Genomic DNA, 21,708 nt, shown 5'->3' on the forward strand with positions numbered 1-21,708 from the left:
GTTAGCACCAGCACTACTAATAAGGCCAGCAACACAACCCTTACCCGCCGATGTGGGATCTTACATATTTTTTTAATATATTTTCTTGAATTTTATACAAGATATTTTTTTTGATAAAATGAATTATAAGAAAATTAAAACTTTAATTTACCTAAAGCATATTCTTTAAAAAAAAATTAAACGGATAAAACTAATAAAAAGTGATCAAAATTATTTTTTATTAACTTTTTAATGTATTTTTTTAATATATTTTCTTGAATTTTATACAAGATATTTTTTTTATAAAATGAATTATAGGAAAATTAAAATTTAATTTACCTAAAGCATATTCTTTAAAATAAAAATTAAACGGATAAAACTAATAAAAAGTGATCAAAATTATTTTTTATTAACTTTTTAAAATCAATAAATATCAATAATTATAAGACAGAGGAGTAGATAACAAAGATCTATGTAGAATTTATCATTTTTTTTCTTTTTCTTTTTTTTGTGTCAAAATTACTTCATTTTATAAAGTTATCGAGGCAATTTCAAAATAATTTTGGAGTAAAACCAAAAACAAATAGGGAATGCCATTGTGGCCGTCATGGCTGAGGCCATCCTTATGAACATGGCTTAGGACTGTCCAGAATCTAGTACAATAAATACGGATGATTCAACGTCTGGAGGACACCCACACACGTGGCACATTCCCGTACACCAACATCTCACTCTCTCTTTATCACCCAAGTTCAGATTCTTACACGTTTTACTTGAACAAACGACTGTCTGTCGGGCTGACCTTCTTTGTATTATTCTCTCTTTCCTGGGAAGGATACATAATAAAATCTTTGCCACTTACCCAGCAGAAAAGAGCCGATAAAGAACATTGTCTTACTGGTGTATAAATTCAAAAGGCAAGGGACTGATTAAAATTCAAACTTTTGGCCAATTGACTTCTGGTATCTGGGTACATGCTCCTTTCTTTCCTTTTTTTCTGCTTAATGATGTATAAATATATCCCTTTGTTAGTATTTGTTCCATTTCAGTCATGATTTTTTTTCCTTTCTAAATTTAGCAGAAAACATGTTAGGATATTTTGATTTCTTTTTGTACAAGACATTTGATTGATGAGTATGATTTGGATTTCAAAAGTTTAAAGTGAGATAGCTGGATATGGACAATAGCTTCGTTTTGTTTTTCTCATTTGTCTCATACTGTGTTACGAGTAAATTTTAACCTTCATATGGAAACCATGTGTGAATATGATACTGTTCCCATTTTAGACCTTTTTTCTTTTCTGAAATTTTCTGTTCAAATATGTCCTGTTAAAATTTTAACCTCAATTTTGGGTATTTGGGCTTGAAATAAACAAAAATGTATAATTATAGTGGAGTCGATTAATAGTGATCTTCACGTAAGGCTGTTTCCTATACCCACGAACATTACAATTCAGAATCACAAATTAAGGCTTTTCTAAAAAAAAACCATTGTGAGCAAATCAAATTAAAGCATAATAATCATAGCATAAATTGAATGTTCTTTTACCGTGTAATCTCTGCCTTAACTGTTATCATGCTGGTTCTTGAGGGTTTCTCTCCACAGTTCTATCTGTGCATATTTCTGACAGTGCATGTGATTGGTGATTTGATCAAAGATTTTGAACAAACATCCTGCTTGTTGTGAATTGACAAGGAAGGTTTCAATCATGGTGTCAGGCTTATTGGTTTGCGGATGATTGGAACACTTTTATAATCAATCCTTTGTTTATGTGCATAGAGGATTAAAATTGTTCTTGTCCAAAATAATTGGATTTTTAGCACAACATTTCCCGGTGCCAATTTTTTTTCCCAGTCAAATCAACTTGTATAAAGCACTAATTTTCCATCTCCGTCTTGAATTTGGCACGAGATGGATAAAAAATTGTCTAGCCGCATAGTTATGATCCATTCCAATCATGTACCAAAAAAGCATTTGAGAAGATAAGGTTAAAAACTTGAAACTTTCCTCATCATGTGTTGCAGTTCGCTATTAATTTCCATTTTAACGTCTCAATGTTCTTGTGCTTACCGTCTTAGTTTGCTGGTTTCAATTCAATTATACTGTGCTTGGTTTTGTGAAGGATTTATAGCTTAACCTGAGATATTGAAACTGACAGGCAATATGGTACATTGTTTTCGAGCCTGCTTGCCTTTGTTTGCAATACTAATACTGGCATCTAATCTATCTTATACACGAGCATCTATGAAAGGTGGTCATAAGATCAAATCTGCCACTTTCCTATCACCAAAATTTGTGTTGGGACCAGGATCTGTGGAGAATAGATTCTATCGCAATGTTGACTTCCCAAAAGGTCATATTGGAATCAAGAGTTTCAATGCTGAAGTGATTGATGATACTGGGAATCCTGTCCCTCTTCACGAAACTTATCTTCACCACTGGCTTGTTTCGAGATACTATCAACCGCTAGATGTGGTTGAGACTAACCATGAGCAGAAGTTTAAGGAATCAGATCGCATTTCTGCACGTAATAGTGGAATATGCCAGAAAGGTATTCTTAATCAGTATTTTGGCCTGGGATCTGAAACACGAAAAACAGCTACGCACATTCCTGATCCCTACGCAATAGAAATTGGCAATCCAGCTGAAATTCCTTTTGGGTATGAGGAGAGATGGTTGCTTAATGTCCATGCAATCGATACACGGGGTGCTGAAGATAGGTTGGGATGCACTGAATGCAGGTGTGATCTATACAACATCACAGTTAGCGAATGGGGACACCCTTTGAGGCCAGACTATAAAGGAGGCTTACTTTGTTGCTATGATCATACACAATGCAAGGTCAAACAAGGTTTCCAGGGTACCAGGAGGAGTCTTTACCTGCGATACACTGTGGAATGGGTTGAATGGGATAGTGACATTATTCCTGTTAAAATCTTTATATTTGATGTCACTGATACTGGGAAAAGGCTAAATGGTTCAACAGGATTCGGTCCAGAGAATGGTTGCCAGGTAAGGACTTCTGTACTTGGTGTTTTGACATTACATGAATATTGAATCAGGCATTTACGTTTTGTTGAATCTGCTATTCTTGCTTCCTATTATTTAAGAATACCGGTACTATGCTATAAGGAGACACCTTGGCAACCATGACAATGGTTAGACACAAGGTTCTATACCAATCATCCTTTCTTCTTGTTTGAGAAAAGCATTACAGTGGGAAATAAACTTGATAATAAGCTGAAATCTCTTTAAACGCACAGCAGAGCATGGTGAACTGACAGAATATCTGCTACTCTTGGAAATCCTCCAGTAAGGGACAGTATAGTTGCAATAGTGCTGTGTCACATCTGAATTCACTAAATTAATTTCACTGGAGTGAAGTTCCTGATACATGCAAGTAGATGCATGTTTATTGATATATAAAAACTTAATGTACACTCTGAAAGCGAAACCCCAGTCATAAGCACATATACCAGCATGCAAAACCGGCCTCCCCTTTTGCGAGTATATATTTTTGCATACTCGGAGCAGCCTTAGTGTGAGGTATGGGGATCTTGGATTCTGTGTCACCCTCCATCATTATATACACACATTTTTGTGATGATGCTGCTGCATTTGTTATGCCTTTTAATAAAAAGTTGTATTTGCTGAATCTATGGTTAGATTACATTGACTGAATTGGTACTGAACACATGAAATGAACATTCCTGAGCACGCGTTTCGTAAGTTTCAGAAAACAAAAGGGAGGTTTCAACGGAAACTTCTTTTTTGTTCCAGTAGAACTGCTCACTTCTGTTTAATTGAGAATCACTAATAATGTTTTTGCTACAGGTTGAATATGAAATCAAGTCTTGCAGCTCCACTGATACTGCTGTTAATGGGTGTGTTGATGTCAAAAGGACAAACCTTACCATGCCAACTACTGGCTATCTCATCTATGGTGTTGCCCACCAGCATACTGGAGGAATTGGTTCGACTCTGTATGGGAAGGTGACTTCCACCCTTAAACTTCAAATTTGTAGTGACTTCCTCTCATCTCATCTTGATATGGCCGGATCTTCCTTTTTTCACTTGCTATTGTCAGAATCCTTTTTAATTATTTTTCACTTTACTTAAATTTTTGAATACTTTTAGTTGCGTGAGTCAGCCTAGAACCATTGTGACCCTCTCCTCTAACTTCTAGTACATTTTACAAAGTGAGATCTTTTGAAGACTGACCAAGCCGATTACTTATATTGCTGAGTAGACAGTACAGTGACTCTGATATCCACTGGCTCTGTCTTTTCCCAATTCATAGGTTCTAGACTTATTTGAATGACTGGTAATCAGTTATATGATGATCCATAAAAATCTAAAGGGACACAGTTACTTGCATTTCACTTTATTTGCCGATTGAGCCTTGTAAAGAGCTTGTAACTTAATGTCTTTACCAAGAAGGTTCCTTTATGCCCCTGTGTACTCAAAAGGATCACTTCCAAGGTCTGCGATAATAAGTTGTCAACCCAACATATATCTTGGTCCTGGCCTACCATCAGTTTCACCTTCCAGTCTCCATTTAAGTTGTGTTGCTGTCCAAAATTGTTGTTTAGAGTTTCATTTTCTTGGACTGCTTTCTGTATTACCCCCTCACGCACCTCTCTCAATGTCATTGATTATGTAATACTGTGCTCAAGCGTTAAATGTTTAAGATGAAGGTTATTTAAGATTTTATTCTGATCAGGATGGACGTGTTATATGTGCTTCACTACCAACTTATGGAGAAGGAAAAGAGGCGGGAAATGAGGCAGGTTACATTGTAGGAATGTCCACATGTTATCCTGAACCAGGATCTATCCAGATAACAGCTGGGGAGAAGCTAGTTCTGGAATCCAACTACAGCAGAGATCAAGACCACACAGGAGTTATGGGGCTTTTCTACATATTGGTTGCAGACCGAACACCAAACCCCACGAGTTTGCTACAAGCTCCCATTCATGTAAGTCTTTTTAAGTTTTTAAATGGTGACATTTAAACTTACATGAATGCAAACGAATGTTGTGTGTGTTTTACATGTGTGTGCATAGAGTCACATGCATTGCTGTTCAAATCTCCCTCGGAGGAATCCTTAGAAGCAATGTTTTAGATATTAAAAAGAATATTATGCTGGAATTAGATAGTGTTTTTCTAGCCAAGTAGCCAATCAGGTAGAAACATTTTTATAGCAGAAGATAAATGACATTTTATAGCGAAAGAGAATTCTGGTAATTAGGATAGGAACCTGGAGAAGAATTCACAAAACGATGTTGAAAACATTTTGGATTGTTGACAACTGCAAACCATTGATTTTCTTGGTTCTTACAGATGCATGTAAACATGAAAGGATCCACATATGCGGTTGCAATTATAGCTTTGTTCGGAATGGCAATAGCTGTTGCTGTCACTGTACATTCTCGGCTAAAGAAGGGGAAAGAAGAAGGCTACCAGCCAATGCTGGCATAGAGTTGAATTCGTGTTTGCATGATCCATGTATTGTATCTCCTTGTCTGATCTTGCTTATAAATCAAACCGTGAACTAAGGATAGCACTGTTGAAATCTTTTCGTAAGTTATATTTGCACGATCATTTATAAAAATCAAAATTATTTATTCTTGAAAATCAAAATTAACTTTTAAAATAAAATAAATGAAAATATATCAAATAAAAATAATAGTTCAAGTAAAATATTTGTATTTACATCTATTATGTACTTTTTTCTTTTACTAGAAAGATCAAAAGCAAACACTTTTTTTTTCTTAATTAAAAAAAATGCATGATTCATAACTCCCAACAGTTTTTTCTTGAAGAAATGAACTTCGAATCCTCCATATGACATAGACAATTGATATGACTCTGAATACTGTATCCCACATCACCAATAATGGATGGTTTGATTCAATGACATGACAAGACTTCTGACACGCTACCCGGCCCCTACCTTCTCTTTCCCATGTTCATATCAAAAGAGAAAAAAAGTAGTTCAAAATCATTAAGATTCTACTTTTGCCTGCAGTGGCAGAAACTTTTGAATTCGTGTATGTTGATTGAAGTCTTACATTTCTTGATTGAAACAAGACAAGGAAAAACGTGTTTTTCCACCCTGTTTATGCTGGCAAACTGGGTGACCAGAAAAATTGTATTCTTTCCCCTTCTTTTGTTAGTAATTTTTATTATTGGCTTTTGGCATATCATATATACAAACTTTTCTAGAAAATGTAAATAAGATGAATAAAAAACTCAGACTCTTTGAAAGGGGTATCAGATAATTTATTGACAAGTTCACTTGTGTATTATTTAAAGAGTTTTGGGATGGAATTCATGTCTGTGTGAATAGGAATCTTGATAAAAAAAAAAATGATTTGTTAATTAGAATCAGATTAAAATAGTTAAAGGTTGTAATCTATTGGGAGGTTAAATATTTGTGCACTTGGTGTTTTCAACCTTTGATGTGTAAGAATAGTTAATTAGAAGCTTGTTTAACTAATTAGTTTGAGTTCTTATGATATTATAATAATCTCTATAAAAACTCTAAGGGTCACTGTATTTAAAATTTTCAAATTTTAAAAAGTGTTGAATCGAAAGATTAAATATTTATATACAACTAGGCGCGGAAGCAATCTACGTGTAGCGTGTTTTGCAGTGTGATAACGGTTGTTTTTTAAATAACTTTTCATGTCAAATGCATGTCAATGATGATTTTTCATTTTTTTTTAAATTATTTTTAACATTAGCACATCAAAATGATCCAAAAAATACAAACCACGCTCAATTTTAATAAAAAAAAAATTTCAAATTTGGTGAGAATGTGGTTTGCACCGCGTTCCCGAACGCTGTCGTAGAAGCAACAACAGCTCATTCGCACAGAATGCAACAGCAGCAGCAGGTTGTGGCAGACCTCTCCAGCAGCCACCAGGCATCTCCCTATGCAAGCAGCAGCAATCCTCCCAGCAGCAGCTCACATTCACTCAAGGTTGTTAATTCTATTCTATTATGGCTCGAATGGCGATACACTTCATATCATTTGTTAGACAAATTTCATTTTATTTAGAATCTCAAATCATTCTACATTTGTCGTTCAAATTCCAACCAGATTTCTCGTCGTTCAAATTCCGACCGTGTCTATTCCATAAAACTATTGAAACGTGGTTGCTCGCAAGCACCGGAAGCTGCTACTGTAATGTATTATACGTTTTTTGTACTTTTTTCTTCGGTTCTCTCTCTCGATCCAGATTCTTTCTGACACTGCATGAGTGTTATAGCATTTAATATAATATGGAAGAATAAAATAGAAAAGTCTGGGGCATATGGGCATGGATTATAGATAGAAGATAACAAGAAACAAATAACCCTTAATAGGAATCTTTTATTTAAACACTGAATAATGGTTTCAACTCTTCTAAAAGCAAAAGCCACGCCCCCAAGCTGCTACCAACAAAAATAGTGACTCATGAGGGGTGTCTTTTCGTTTTTTCCAAACCAAATAAAATACATTGCTAGTATTAAATAATCAGTGCTTAATTGGCAATCAATGAAATTTGTGCTTGCTGTATGCTTTTTCCTGCAAAATTAGTTGTTCTCCCAGTAGCAGCACCTAACAGCCTTCACAGCAGTAGTCTAGCAGCAGCTCGATCCATAGCATGGTTTAATCGCAGCAGCAATTTTAACCAAAAAATAAATAAATCATGGCTTTGACGGTCAATTATGATCAACTGTGTTGATGATTATAGTCTGAAAATTTGGGTTTAGTTTTTGCAAGAAAAATCAAAAGTTTTTGAAGCCTTCAAGAGGTATAAATTAAGAACTTGTTGAGAATAAAGATAACCAACCAATAAAAGTTCTTCAAATGAAAGAGTATAACTCTCATGAATTAGCAAATTTTTATGTGACTCTTAGAATCAAGAGGTAGCTTACCACAACTTATACACCTAAAAAAAAAATAGAGTTTGCAAAAGAAACAATCACACTATTATGGATATGGTTCAAAATCTTTTGACAAGGAATAGCCTACCAAAGAATTTTTAACATGAAATAGTAAATTGAAGCGTTTGTATTCTTAATAGAAGTCTCACACTTTTAATTCAAGATAAAGCACTAAAAGAACTTTGGAGTGGACAAGACTGATACTAGATCATCTAATAATTTTTGGATGCATTATCTATGCTTGTATCTCGGATCAAAAGAGAAAAATATTTTTTCCTTACTATGAGTGATTATTCAAAAGCTTATAAAATATATAACCCTAATATCAAGAAAATTAGTATTAGTCGTGACATTATTTTTTATGAAGCTGAATTTTAGACATGGAGTAATGGTGGTATTAAAAAACAATTTCTAGTTAATTTAGATTATGAGAGTGATTAAATAATAAAAAAGCTTGTGCAAAGAGCACCACAACCAGTAGATGATCAAAACACACCTAATAATTAAAGATCATGTATTAGAAAAAGTTCTACATAGATGAATGATTATGAAATAACTGGAATCGATTAATCTAATGATCCACTTGCTTATTTTGCTATATTGTCCTATGACTTTTAAAGATACCGTTAAGAAAACAAAATGGTAAAAAGTTAGGATGAAAATAATGTTATTGAAAAAAACAATACTTAAGAGTTTATGAAGCTTCCAAAATAACAAAAGACTATTGGTATAAAATAGATGTATAAAACAAAATTAAAGAAGAATGGCGAAGTTGAAAAATATAAAAAACACCTAGTAGCTAAATGTTACAAGCAAGAATACGATGTCAATTATAAAAAAAAAAAAAAAAAAAAAATTATAGTTGCAAGACATGATATAATTAAATTGATTATTGTTTTGGTAGCTAAAAATTCAAGTCCTATCTTACATGCAAAATCAATATTTTTACATGAAAACCCGGGTTAAAGTAGGAATTATTTGATATTAATTAGAAAAATTAATGTTGATAGGAACTTAGGAAATTAAATATTTGCATGCCTTTTCAAACAATTCAACCAACACTAGGAAGCCTTGCCCACACTATCAAAGTCATTTCTCTATAAATTAAAGAAATCTTTACCAAGATGACTTAATCAAAAGAAAGAAAACATGCAGTAGTAGACGCCATGGCTTGAGGCAGTAGGAGCCTGTATCCAATTGGTTCAACTCTAAACAGTTTCTCTTTGCCAATGGTTTATTGAATATTGAACTCTTCATTACAAAGGATATATAGCCTAATTCAATAAGATAACAGCACTTTCCCTCTCCTTACTTTGTTCAAGTGAACAAATCTGAGTTCTGAACAGAAGAGAAACCGAGTTGTTCAAAACGATACGTTTGCTTGAGAAGTGGCAGAAACTGTTGAACTCATCGGGTATGTTCCTGTTTTTCAAGTTCTAACTGAGGTGATCGATGGAAGTCTTACTTTTACAGTGTATGTGTTTGCCTCTCTGTTTGTACTTGAAAATAATTCAGTGAGGGAAACCTCTTTTGACTGTCGGTTCCATATTCATTTTTATAGAACTGAAGGCATTAACAGACTTATGCCAGTTTTATTACAACCAGTCTTTTATTAAACTGGAGTTGCTTAGATTTGTTAGATTTAACTGCAATATTTATCTTGATTTGGATTGACAAGACAGCTGTTTTTTTGGCTTTTATCTTTTTGAGACTTTGAAAAAATATGGAATAAGATACGTTTAGCAATATACCAAATTCAAAATATTAGGGTCTCAAAATCAACCTAACCCAATCTAATTTGAATTTAATAATATATCAGATTCAATAAACTTAAATTTAGTTGATAGCTGATTGTAAGATGATATGATATTAAACCCAAAACATTTTAGTTTAGTAATCAACCAAACCCAATATAACTTGGGTTGGTGACATGCCAGACCTAGTAAATTTTAATTCAGCTGTTAGCTAAACCTAAAAAAACCCAAGAAAATATATTAGATCCCAAACAATCATCTAAATTAAAAGTGTTATAGGTTGGATAAAACATCATGCTTTTTTATCTAAATTTTATTACATCTCAGGTCTTGAGCATTCAGGAGATCAAGGTAAAAGGTTCAAAATTATCAATTCCTTGCATATATTCTAGAGCATTAATCATCCAATAACACAAGAATAAATATTTTTTTTCTTGAAATTTAAAGTTTTTTTAAATTATTTATTCTTTTTTTATAAAGTTATTGATTTTTTTACCGGAGAATCTTTAAGTTTCCTGTTTGAAAATATTTTTATAAATATTTAGGTTGTTACCATTAATTTGATGCTTGGTGGTCTAAGAAGAAAAATATTTAATTGAATATCTTGATTAATTATTATCCATGAACTAAATAATATGTTACTTAAAGATTCTAGGATTTGGGACATCATCTAATACGTTGCATCCCTAAAATTTATGAAACCATAGATTTTTTGTTGTTTAATTTTGTTATCGATGGCTGCTGTTGACAAGATTAAAAATCTTGAACAGACATCTTCAGGATGACAAAGGAGGGGTTATGATTTATTATTTTATGCTAATTGATCATAATCCAAAACCCTTCTTATTTAAATTACTCTTTCTTCAATCACAAGTATGGTGGTCAGTAAAAACTGATGAAAAAGAATGTACATACAACAACATGGATTTATTCCTTGTGCAACATTATGTGGTTTTAAACTGAGACATTGAAATTGACTGACAGGCAACATGGTACTTCTGTTAGTACTTTTAATGCTGGTTTTTGACGTATCATATACACAAGCTTTCCCGGAAAATGGAAACAAGATCAAATCTAGAACTTACCTGTCACCCGAGTTTATGTTGGGGCCAGGATCTGTTGAGAGCAAAACATACGATGATATTGACTTCCCAAGAGGTCATATCGCTCTCAAGAGTTTTAATGCTGAAGTAGTTGATCAGGCCGGGAATCCTGTCCCTCTTTATGACACTTACATTCACCACTGGCTTGTCGGAAAGTACTATGAGAATCGCCCATCAGACCGTAATTTTTCACGAAACAGTGGATTATGCCAGGATCAAATTCTTGGACAGTATTTTGGCCTTGGATCCGAAACACGAAAAACAGCTACACATATTCCAGATCCTTTTGGAATACAAATTGGCAATCGTGCAGAAATTCCTGAAGGGTATCAGGAGAAGTGGTATCTTGGTGTCCATGCAATTGAAACACGGGGTGCGGAAGATAGGTTGGGGTGCATTGAATGCTGGTGCGATCTATATAATGTCACAAACGATGAATATGGAAACCCCATTAGGCCAGACTACAAGGGAGGTTTGTTTTGTTGCTATGGTCAGACACAGTGCAAAGTCAGACAGGGTTTTCAGGGGGGCAAGAGGAGACTCCACCTGCGATATACGGTGAAATGGATTGAGTGGGATAGTTCCACCATTCCTGTTGAAATTTATGTGCTAGATGCTACTGATACTGGAAAAAGGCTCCTTGGATCAACAGGAATCAGTCCAGAGAATGGTTGCCAGGTAAATGCATTCTTTCTTGTCACTTATTATTAAGCACCAACATGTTTGCACTGTAAGGGGGGAAATGTCGTGGATGGCACTTTTCTCTTCTTTCAAAATGCAGGAGAAAACAAAATACACTTGTTGATGAGTCGAAATATCTCCTTAAATACTTGCTGCACTGATAGAATTTTCTACCGATCACACAACTCAACAGGTAGGTTCTATTGAATTCGTTTCCACCGAACAAATTGCGTTGTAGAAAATTCATAAGAAATGCTTGGCAGTTGATGCTTGATGATAAATCGTTGTGGTAGACACATCTATTATTAGACTGCAGCAACAGCTTAAAGCCTTAAACAGTGAAGGGGACCTGCAGGATCAGTCACAAGTTCTGGAATCAAGTTAATGAGGAAACAATTAAGGCTTCTCTTTTCAAAGGATGTCATTTATATTTCACTGCACTGCGAATCACTAGAATATTTTTGGTGCAGGTTGAGTATGAAGTTGAGTCTTGCACCTCTACCGATGCAGCTGGTAATGGGTGCATTGACATCAAAAGAAACAGCGTCACCATGCCAACAGGTGGTTATGTCATCTATGCTGTTGCCCACCAGCATGCTGGTGGGATCGGTTCAACTCTTTATGGACAGGTGATTCTCAACCTATTTATGATAACATGTTCTCGTTTTTTCTGCATCTTTTTTACCCTCTTTCATATCTGGTAGGCAATTGAAAGTTCTTTAGAAATTAATGCTATTGAAGTAAACTATCATCTTATTGTCTTTTAACGACGTTCTCTGCCGAAGTTTGTCACCGCAACTTTCATAAGCTCAATCCTCCTTTCTCATGGCAGCATAAGGGAACCTTCTTCAATTAGTCTTTTATGTCTGATTTCATTGTTCCAGAGGCTATAGCTTGGAATGTTTTCTGATTATTACTGCAATAACTACTACCACTTCGTGTCATCGCTGATCAAGTCGAATAACATCCGGCTCAAATGATCTTTTTATATGATGAATTCAGGATGGGAACGTAATATGCGCTTCGACACCAATTTATGGAAATGGAAATGAAGCAGGAAACGAGGATGGTTACATTGTAGGAATGTCCACCTGTTATCCTGAACCAGGTTCTGTCAAGATAGCAGATGGGGAGAATCTAACTCTGGAATCTAACTATGACAGCACTAATAAGCACACAGGAGTCATGGGGTTTTTCTACATTTACATAGCAGAACAAGCACCAAATGTGACCTTGTCACAAGCTCCTGTTCAGGTAAGTTTTTGTTCAATCTTCAGCTAGTGATTTCTTTTTCAGTATAAAAGGAGTCGGGTAACTAAGACAGGATTATCCGATTTGGGCAGGAATTCTCGAGAGAAAAAAATGCTTATAATGTTAAAAAACATGTAACCTCTAATTTTTTTCTTGAATCCTGCAGATGCATGAAAGCATTAAAGTAACAGCTAACGCCTGGTCAATTGTGGTTTTCATTGGACTGGCTGTGACTATTGCTGTTGCTGTGCATTTCTGGCCGAAGAAAAGGAGAGAAGGTGGCTACAAACCAGTTCCTAAATAAGGCTGTAAATTGTGTTATGTTTCCATGAGTTGTGTGCTGCATCTCTGCAGCCAGCGCTGTTATCATCATACCATTAAAGTAAAAACTTGTGCTTGGTCAATAGTGGTTTTCATTGGACTGGCTGTGACTGCTGCTGTTTCTGTGCATTCCTGGCTGAAGAAAAGGAGAGGAGGTGGCTACAAACTAGTTCCTAAATAAAGTTGTAAATTGTAAATTGTTGTGTGTTTCCATGGGTTGTGTACTGCATCTGTAGATCCTACGCTGTTATCATATGTGGACATGAACCAAGCTGGATTTATGTTTGTCCTTGTTATATGTAGGTTGGGATGTGCATGAGTTTTGGATTGAAATCCAAAAATCCTATCTTGAAAAACAAAATTTATTATGAAATTGTTGTAACTAAGAGCAATGGTACTTTGATAAACACAAATATTTTACTCTATCAAAGGAGAGATTTTACTCATAAATCTTCGAAATAAAAGAGACATGAAACCCAAAGTCAACTACTCTATCAAAGTCATTTCTAGATGACTCAGTCAAAAGAGCAAACAAATAAAAATACTCTAAAGAAAGAAAGCATGCAGCATTGGACGCCATGGCTTAGGCAGTATGATACGCACAAGAACGTGGGATCATATGCCACAGATCAAGCTGCAGGAACTTGTAGTGGCTGCACTCCTGCAGGGTGGGCAGCAAAGTGGATTAGATAGTTAATGGTTAGAAGTGGAATAGTGGTGTAACTCTTTCCTATTTGTTTGTTAATTCTATTATGAACTGTATGGCTATAAATGCCAAGGTTATTTTTAGTTGAAGGATGCTTAGAATTAAGTACTCCAATCACAGACTTCTTCTCTGTTACATTTCTTCTTCCTTAAATTAGTTCTATATAGTATATATCACAGCAGCCTGAATCCAAATGGTCCAACTCTGAACAGTATTTCATTGCCATGGTTTACTGGATGTTGACTTCCTCGTTACTATTGGATGGCCTAAGTCAATGACATCACAGCACTTTTCCATACCCTTCCCTCTCTTTACTCCGTTCAAATGAACTCACCTGAATTCTGAACAGAAGAGAGACCAAGTTGTTCAGAACCATCAAAATGATACTTCTGCTTGAGAAGTCGCAGAGACCAGAATTCATCGGGTATATGCTCCTGTTTTTCAAGTTCTAATGATTGATGAAAGTCTTACTTAAGGTGGTTGTGTTTGTAATTGTGTGTCTTGCCTCTCTGTGTAAGCCTCTCTTGACTGCTGGTTCCGTATCCATTTTCATGAAAAAGAAGGGGTGAGCGACCATATAAATAGTAAATCAGGTTGATGTTTTTTTTGTTTGGTTAAAAACTTTAAGTTGTAGCTCGATAGTTACTGCGCAGGAGTCATGTTGAGGTTAAGGGTTTGATTCTCCATGGAAGCAAAAAAATGGTCGAACATTTATATAATATATAAAATCAGATTAAAAACTCGGAAAACCAGTAAAATTAATCAAACTCGTTTAAACTCGATAAACTCGGCAGATTTACCAAGTTTAAATAAAATTACTTCATCTGCGCCTCTGCGGTCTGCGGTCTGCCTGTCTTCTTCTTCTTCTGCAGTCTCTCATCAATCATCTCTGTTTTGGCATCAATCAGGTTAGTTTTTAACAAACTATTGTGAGCCCCCTGCGTATTCTATTTATATTTCCACCAATCGCCCCTCTTCCTTTTCCGAATACTCTCCGCCACTAATTCAACTCCATCTTCAGTTTCTAAATTATTCTATGTTTCAGTCTTTGCTACCCATGTTACGTGATTTTGAAATCACAGCCATTTCTGGAGGCACAGAGTTTACCCCCAGTGATTTAGGCTTGGAATGCTAAAACTAAGGATATTTTAACATGTAGTGTATCTATAATACTGATTGCTTATTTCTCTGGTTTAAATAATCTTGTGAGCCCACATTCAATGCTAACAAAACCCCTCCCTAGTCCCTACCCATTTTAACAACTTTGGTCTATCTATCCCTCTAATGACATAAATTTATTGTATTTTTAAATTATTTAAATAATATATAATTTTTTATTTGAACCGTGTATTTTAAGTTATTTAAATTTTTATATTATTTATTTTATTTTTATTTTAATTGTGTTATATTGTTAATTACTATTTAACTAGAATTATCAATATATAATTAATTAAAATATTTTATTTATAATTTTTACAATTCAAGTATGTGATCTGAGTTTATATTATATATTCTGTGTTGTATTAAAAAAGGTTTTTAATAACTTTGATGATAGGTAATTTTTTTTCTGAAAAAAAAAAAAGAGTTGACAAAAAAAATGAGCCCAAAAGCATGGGCCATGCTCATAGGTTTTTTCTAATACGTCCATAACCAGTCATTAGGGTTTTTTATTTTTTATTTTTTATCTTTTAAGTTTTTTTATTTTTTAATATGAAATTTTTATTTTCTTAGGATTTTTTTGGCTCATTTTTATTTATTTTATTTTTTATTTTTATTTTTATTTTTTAATATAAGATTTTTATTTAATTATATCATTTAGTGTTGGGTTGATAATAAATTATTTTTTTATTTTTATTATATAATAAAAAACATTTTGCCCTTTTTTTTATTTTAATTCATCCTTAATATTAGGTTTTTTTATTTCTTTACATTTTTTATTATTTTTGTGATTTTTAATTTTTTTTTTTTAATTTCATCTTTTAACATAAGATTTTTATTGAATTTTATCACTACTGTGTTTATTTTTTTTTTTTTATCTACCTGATAAATAAGATCTTGTCAAGATTAAATTTAAAACTCAGGATATAAGATTCTAAAATACCTTAAGCTAATATAATATAGGAGTGAGTAAAAAAAAATCAAAAAACTGATTAAATCGAGAAAACCGGAAAAAATAATCTAAAAAACCAAAAAGTGAAAAAAAACTGATTAAACTGATTAAAAATTTTAAAAAACTGACCGGTTCAGTTTGTTCTTGATTTTTTTTGTTTTATAAGTCTGAAACTGAAAAAACTGAACCGAACCCTAATCAAAAAAACCCGAGCCAAACTGGAAAAAACTTATCCAAACCAAACTAAACCAGAACCGGTTATTGTTCTAAAAAAACCGAACCGAATTAGTTAGTTTGAATCGGTTTCAATTTTTTTTAAAAAAAAAATTATTTTAATTACTTTTTTATATATAAAAACTAAAATGAAAATAATCATCCTTATATCATATAAAATCTTGTCTAGTCTAGTTCAATTAAATTCATTGACAAGTTCACTTGTGTGTTATTTAAACAAAAATATTTTACTCTATCAAAGGAGAGATTTTATTCATAAATTTTCAAAATAAAAGAGACACGCAACCCTAAGTCAACGACTCTATCAAAGTCAATTCTCTATAAACTCAAGAAATCTTTATCGAGATGACGCAGTCAAAAGAGCAAACAAAAGAAAATAGTCTAAAGAAAGAAAGCATGTGGCGGTGGCACTAGACGTCATGGCTTAGGCAGTAGCCTGAATCCAATTGGTCCAACTCTGAACAGAATTTCATTGCCCATGGTTTACTGCATGTTGAAGTCCTCATTACTAATGGATGGACTGAGTCAATGACATCGCAGCACTCTTCCAAACCTTTCCCTCTCTTTACTCTGTTCAAATGAACTCATCTGAATTCTGAACAGAAGAGAGCCCAAGTTGTTCAGAATCATCAGAATGATACATCTGCTTGAGAAGTGGCAGAGACCATTGAATTCATCGGGTATGTTCCTGTTTTTCTAGTTCTAATGATTGATGGAAGTCTTACTTAAGGTGGTCGTGTTTGTGTGTCTTGCCTCTCTGTTTGTGCTTGAAGTACGCCTCTCTTGACTGCTGGTTCCGTATCCATTTTTATAAACTAGAGCTGCTTAGATTTGTTATATTTTACTGCAGTATTTGTATAGGTTTGGATCGAGTTGCCTGGCCCTGAAATTAGTGAAACTGGAGACTTTTTGCTGTTTAATTTTGTTAACCATGGCTGCTGCTGCCTGGAATAAAAATCTTGAACAAGCATCTCCAGGATGACAAAGGAGGGGTTGTGATTGATTATTTTTTTCCTAATTGATTATAATCCAAGACCCTTCTTTCGTTAAATTACTCTTTTTCTTTCAATCACATGTTTGGTGATTAGCAAAAACTGATGAAAAAGGAAGTATTTAAACAACTATTACTAAAACAATTAAAAGGTGTGGAGTTTCTTTAACTGTTCATCTTTTTTTTTTTTCTTTTTTTGGTTATCACACTTTTATATCTTTTTTTTAAAGGGTATCCTAAAGGTTAACGCGTGGGAGTCACGTGAGGCTCACTTCGGTGGTTAAATTCTCCAAGATTCTTTTGTTCCCTAACATAATTTTGTTAGATATATTTTTTTATAAAAAAAAGAAGACCCGCGTATAAATATTAAATGCAGTGACCCGCGACATCACACAGGTAGAGGAGTCATGTTGAGGTTAACGGTTTGATTCTCCGTGGAAGCAAAATACTTGCAGATTATGATAGCCTGATTGGTAATCTTTTTCAGGAAAAAAAAAGGGTTGACAAAAAAAACAAAAAACAATATGGGCCACGTGCGATAAGTTTTTTCTAATAGTTCCATAACTGTCATTTGGGTTTTTTGTTTATTTTTATTATGAAATTTTTATTTTCTTAGAATTTTTTTGCTCTTTGTTATCTTTTGTTTTTTTTTTTTTTTTGGATTTGTATTTAATTATATCATAAATTATTTTTTATTTTTCATCATATAATTAAAAAAAAATGCTCATTTGTTTTCGGGTTTTTTTTCAAATTCCATATTTCTTTTATAAGATTTTTATTAAATTTTTATCAATTAGTATTTTATTTATTTTTTAAAAAATAAATCTACCTGGTAAATAAAATCATGTCAAGATTAAATTTAAAACCCAAACTAAACAAATAATCATATGAGGGTTTCTAAAGTTTCAATCGAAATATCTTGTTCAATTACAAAGTTAGAAAGGTTTCGACAGGTTAAGTATTATTTTTATATATACATTCAATCGCGGTTAATAAACCAGTACTCTATTCCCTTCGCAAGATTATGTGGATTTAAACTGAGACATTGAAATTGACTGACAGGCAGCATGGTACTTCTGTTACTACTGTCAATACTGGCTTTTGACGTATCTTGTACACAAGCTTTTCTGGAAAACGGAAACAAGATCAAATCAAAAACTTTCCTGTCACCGGAGTTCATGTTGGGGCCAGGATCAGTTGAGAGCAAAACATACGATGATATTGACTTCCCAAGAGGTCATATCGCTCTCAAGAGTTTTAATGCTGAGGTGGTTGATCAGGATGGGAATCCTGTACCTCTTTATGACACTTACATTCACCACTGGCTTGTCGGAAAGTACTATGAGAATCGCCCATCAGGCCGTAATTTTTCACGAAACAGTGGATTGTGCCAGGGTCAAGTTCTTGGACAGTATTTTGGCCTTGGATCTGAAACACGAAAGACAGCTTCACATATTCCAGATCCTTTTGGAATACAAATTGGCAATCCTGTCGAAATTCCTGAAGGGTATCAGGAGAAGTGGTATCTTGGTGTCCATGCAATTGAAACACGGGGTGCGGAAGATAGGCTGGGGTGCACTGAATGCTGGTGTGATCTATATAACGTCACAAACGATGAAGATGGAAACCCCATTAGGCCAGACTACAAGGGAGGTTTATTTTGTTGCTATGGTCAGACACAGTGCAAAGTCAGACAGGGTTTTCAGGGGGGCAAGAGGAGCCTCTACCTGCGATATACGGTGAAGTGGATTGATTGGGATAGTTCCACCATTCCCGTTGAAATCGTTGTGTTAGATGTTACTGATACTGGAAAAAGGCTCCTTGGATCAACAGGAATCAGTCCAGAGAATGGTTGCCAGGTAAATGCATTCTTTCTTGCCTCTTATTATTAAGTACCAAGATGTTTGCACTGTAAGGGGGGGAAATGTCGTATTTGCCACCTCTTCTTTCAAAATGTAGGAGAAAACAAAATAGACTTGTTGATGAGTTATGATCTCTCATTAGATACATGCTGCACTGACAGAATATTCTACAGATCGCACAACTGACTAGGTAGGTTCTAATGAATTCGTTTCCACCGAACAAATGGCGTTGTAGAAAACTCATAGGAAATGCAGTGGCAGCTGATGCTTGATGATAAATCACAGCGGTAGATACATCTATTGTTAGATTAATTTAATACCTCCAGTAACAGCTTGAACAGTGAAGTAGACCTGCAGGAATCACAAGTTCTGGAATCAATTTAAATGAGGAAACAAACGGGCTTCTCTTTTCCAAGGATGTCACTTTACTGCGAATCACTAGAATATCTTTGGTGCAGGTTGAGTATGCAGTTGAGTCTTGCACTGCTACCGATGCAGCTGGTAATGGGTGCATTGACATCAAAAGAAATAACCTCACCATGCCAACTGGTGGTTATGTCATCTATGCTGTTGCCCACCAGCATGCTGGTGGGATCGGTTCAACTCTGTATGGACAGGTTATTTTCAACCTATTTATGATAACATGTTCTCGTTTTTTCTGCATCTTTTTTACCCTCTTTCATATCTGGTAGGCCATTGAAAGTTCCTTAGAAATGCTATTGAAGTAAACTATCATCTCATTATCTTTTAATGACGTTCTGAAAATTACAGCTTTCTGCCAAATGTTTGTCACTGTAACTTTCACAAGCACAATCCTTTCCCATAGCAGCATAAGGGAACCTTCTTCAATTTGTCTGTTATGTCTGATTTCACTGTTCCAGAGGCTAGTTTGGAACGTTATCTGTTTATTACTGCAACATCTGTTACTAACTTCATGTCATCGATGATCAAGTTGAATAACATGTGAACTTTTTATACGATGAATTCAGGATGGGAACGTAATATGCACTTCAATACCAATTTATGGAAATGGAAATGAAGCAGGAAACGAGGATGGTTACATTGTAGGAATGTCCACCTGTTATCCTGAACCAGGTTCTGTCAAGATAACAGCTGGGGAGAATCTAACTCTGGAATCTAACTACAACAGCACTAATAAGCACACAGGAGTCATGGGGCTCTTCTACATTTACATAGCAGAACAAGCACCAAATGTGACTTTCTCACAAGCTCCTGTTCAGGTAAGTTTTTGTTCAATCTTCAGCTAGTGATTTCTTTTTCAGTATAAAGGAGTCGGGTAACTAAGACACGATTATCCGATTTGGGGCAGGAATTTTCGAGAAAAAAAATGCTTATGATGTTAAAAAACATGTAACTCTAATTTTTTTCTTGAATCCTGCAGATGCATGAAAGCATTAAAGTAACAACTTACGCCTGGTCAATTGTGGTTTTCATTGGAGTGGCTGTGACTATTGCTGTTGCTGTGCATTCCTGGCTGAAGAAAAGGAGAGAAGGTGGCTACAAACCAGTTCCTAAATAAGGCTGTAAATTGTGTTATGTTTCCATGGGTTGTGTGTTGCATCTCTACAGCCAGCGCTGTTATCATCATACCATATTATACGAATAAATGCTTACTTTATGCATAAGCATTCTAGACTTTCCCTTCCTAAAACTTTTATGGCCTGTAAATGTCATTTTAGAATGAGTTGACGCCGCAATGCCATAGCCTTCAAGCAGAGTGGCTTGATTTATACATTTCTACTTTGCAACAGTGCAAGTTCAACTCTTGGACAGTAACCGCCATGGAATTTGGTGGGCTTTACTTAGGTTCAGAGACCAACATATTGACTTTTGACTTTTTTTTTTTTTTTGACCGAGTCTGAAAGGCTACAATCCATGCCCTAACATTCACCATTACAATATACCTAAAGAAAAAAATTTCAAAGGAAAATAAATTTTCTTGAGAGTCATGTTGATGTAGTGAGGATTGAGATAAATGATTATTCTGAATAATTAAGTTTGAATCTTTTACAATTAGATGAGTATTTTTCACATACAAATTATATTATATGATAATTTAGCATATTTATTTATAAAAAAATTAGACTTTGTCTAAATCAAAGAAAAAATTTGATCGTTACAAATTAAAATAATGATCTAAAGGCTCAAATTTTTATAGGAGTTTTTTGAATGGTGTTTTTTCTATAATAGTATCTACAATGCCACACTGACTCTCAATTTTAAAAATGTTACTCTGATTGTAGTTTGGGTCAATTTTGTTTTTTTATTTTTAATTTTAGACATTGATTTGGATTTTATGATTATTTTTTTATATATGTTTTTAGATTTTTATTTTGTTTTCTATTTAAAATAAGGTTAAATATTGTAAACTTCCTAAGCGATGAGCATTATTTTCAAGAGAGAATAAAGTTACAAATTTGAGGTTCATATATGTATTCCCTTTCACCTATCAAAACTCATGTGTACTGTGTTTGTTTGATGTCGACAGCTCCCTCCCAGCATCATCACATATTTTTTATTCCATCGTTACTTACCTTAAGACTATATTTTTCTAGAAAAAACAACCATACTTTAAAGTAATCTGACCTCATATTTTGCTAGATTTTCCAATACCATTTATGGTATTGGTGGGCTGTAATAGGAATAACAGGACATAAGATTCTCAAATTCCAAGGTTTTAAATGAGAAAAGATGTAAATTATGATAAGTCAAGCCTAAAAATTCTTGTATTAATTACTTTGATACATGAACCATATG

The 21,708-nt window shown here is 34.1% G+C and overlaps 3 protein-coding genes across 4 annotated transcripts; all 3 read left to right on the forward strand.

Moving 5' to 3' along the window:
* The first annotated feature begins 746 nt into the window (after positions 1–746).
* On the forward strand, positions 747–5,606 carry LOC118028383 (uncharacterized). The gene is made up of 5 exons (XM_035031955.2): positions 747–949; positions 2,138–2,991; positions 3,814–3,972; positions 4,703–4,957; positions 5,323–5,606. Exons 2-5 carry the CDS (start codon positions 2,143–2,145, stop codon positions 5,458–5,460), a joined length of 1,401 nt encoding a protein of 466 aa, XP_034887846.1. The 5' UTR covers positions 747–949; positions 2,138–2,142; the 3' UTR covers positions 5,461–5,606.
* A 3,471-nt stretch (positions 5,607–9,077) lies between these two features.
* LOC118028382 (uncharacterized) lies at positions 9,078–13,388 on the forward strand. Of its 2 annotated transcripts, none has more exons than XM_035031952.2 (5): positions 9,078–9,391; positions 10,656–11,452; positions 11,926–12,084; positions 12,458–12,709; positions 12,873–13,388. In XM_035031952.2, exons 1-5 carry the CDS (start codon positions 9,370–9,372, stop codon positions 13,008–13,010), a joined length of 1,368 nt encoding a protein of 455 aa, XP_034887843.1. In that variant the 5' UTR covers positions 9,078–9,369; the 3' UTR covers positions 13,011–13,388. The 2 variants fall into 2 exon arrangements, with proteins under 2 accessions (XP_034887843.1, XP_034887844.1); XM_035031953.2 differs by having other exon boundaries at positions 9,078–9,331.
* A 3,061-nt stretch (positions 13,389–16,449) lies between these two features.
* LOC118028381 (uncharacterized) lies at positions 16,450–20,685 on the forward strand. The gene is made up of 5 exons (XM_035031951.2): positions 16,450–16,757; positions 18,131–18,927; positions 19,389–19,547; positions 19,920–20,171; positions 20,333–20,685. The coding sequence occupies exons 1-5, from the start codon at positions 16,712–16,714 to the stop codon at positions 20,468–20,470; spliced, it is 1,392 nt and encodes a 463-aa protein (XP_034887842.1). The 5' UTR covers positions 16,450–16,711; the 3' UTR covers positions 20,471–20,685.
* Positions 20,686–21,708: the final 1,023 nt, after the last annotated feature.

Source organism: Populus alba, chromosome 15 (assembly GCF_005239225.2).
Source record: "Populus alba chromosome 15, ASM523922v2, whole genome shotgun sequence".
Taxonomy (NCBI): Eukaryota; Viridiplantae; Streptophyta; class Magnoliopsida; order Malpighiales; family Salicaceae; genus Populus; species Populus alba.

What these genes read in the sequence shown, in the direction of transcription:
- LOC118028382 (XM_035031952.2), top strand. Translation starts at nt 9,370, where the DNA reads ATGGAAGTCTTACTTTTACAGT. An exon ending in GGAAGTCTTACTTTTACAGT is followed by an intron (nt 9,392 to 10,655) that starts GTATGTGTTTGC and finishes ATTGACTGACAG; the next exon opens with GCAACATGGTACTTCTGTTA. An exon ending in GTCCAGAGAATGGTTGCCAG is followed by an intron (nt 11,453 to 11,925) that starts GTAAATGCATTC and finishes TTTTTGGTGCAG; the next exon opens with GTTGAGTATGAAGTTGAGTC.
- LOC118028381 (XM_035031951.2), top strand. Translation starts at nt 16,712, where the DNA reads ATGATACATCTGCTTGAGAAGTGGCAGAGACCATTGAATTCATCGG. An exon ending in GTCCAGAGAATGGTTGCCAG is followed by an intron (nt 18,928 to 19,388) that starts GTAAATGCATTC and finishes TCTTTGGTGCAG; the next exon opens with GTTGAGTATGCAGTTGAGTC. An exon ending in GTTCAACTCTGTATGGACAG is followed by an intron (nt 19,548 to 19,919) that starts GTTATTTTCAAC and finishes CGATGAATTCAG; the next exon opens with GATGGGAACGTAATATGCAC.
- LOC118028383 (XM_035031955.2), top strand. Translation starts at nt 2,143, where the DNA reads ATGGTACATTGTTTTCGAGCCTGCTTGCCTTTGTTTGCAATACTAATA. An exon ending in GTCCAGAGAATGGTTGCCAG is followed by an intron (nt 2,992 to 3,813) that starts GTAAGGACTTCT and finishes TTTTTGCTACAG; the next exon opens with GTTGAATATGAAATCAAGTC. An exon ending in GTTCGACTCTGTATGGGAAG is followed by an intron (nt 3,973 to 4,702) that starts GTGACTTCCACC and finishes TATTCTGATCAG; the next exon opens with GATGGACGTGTTATATGTGC.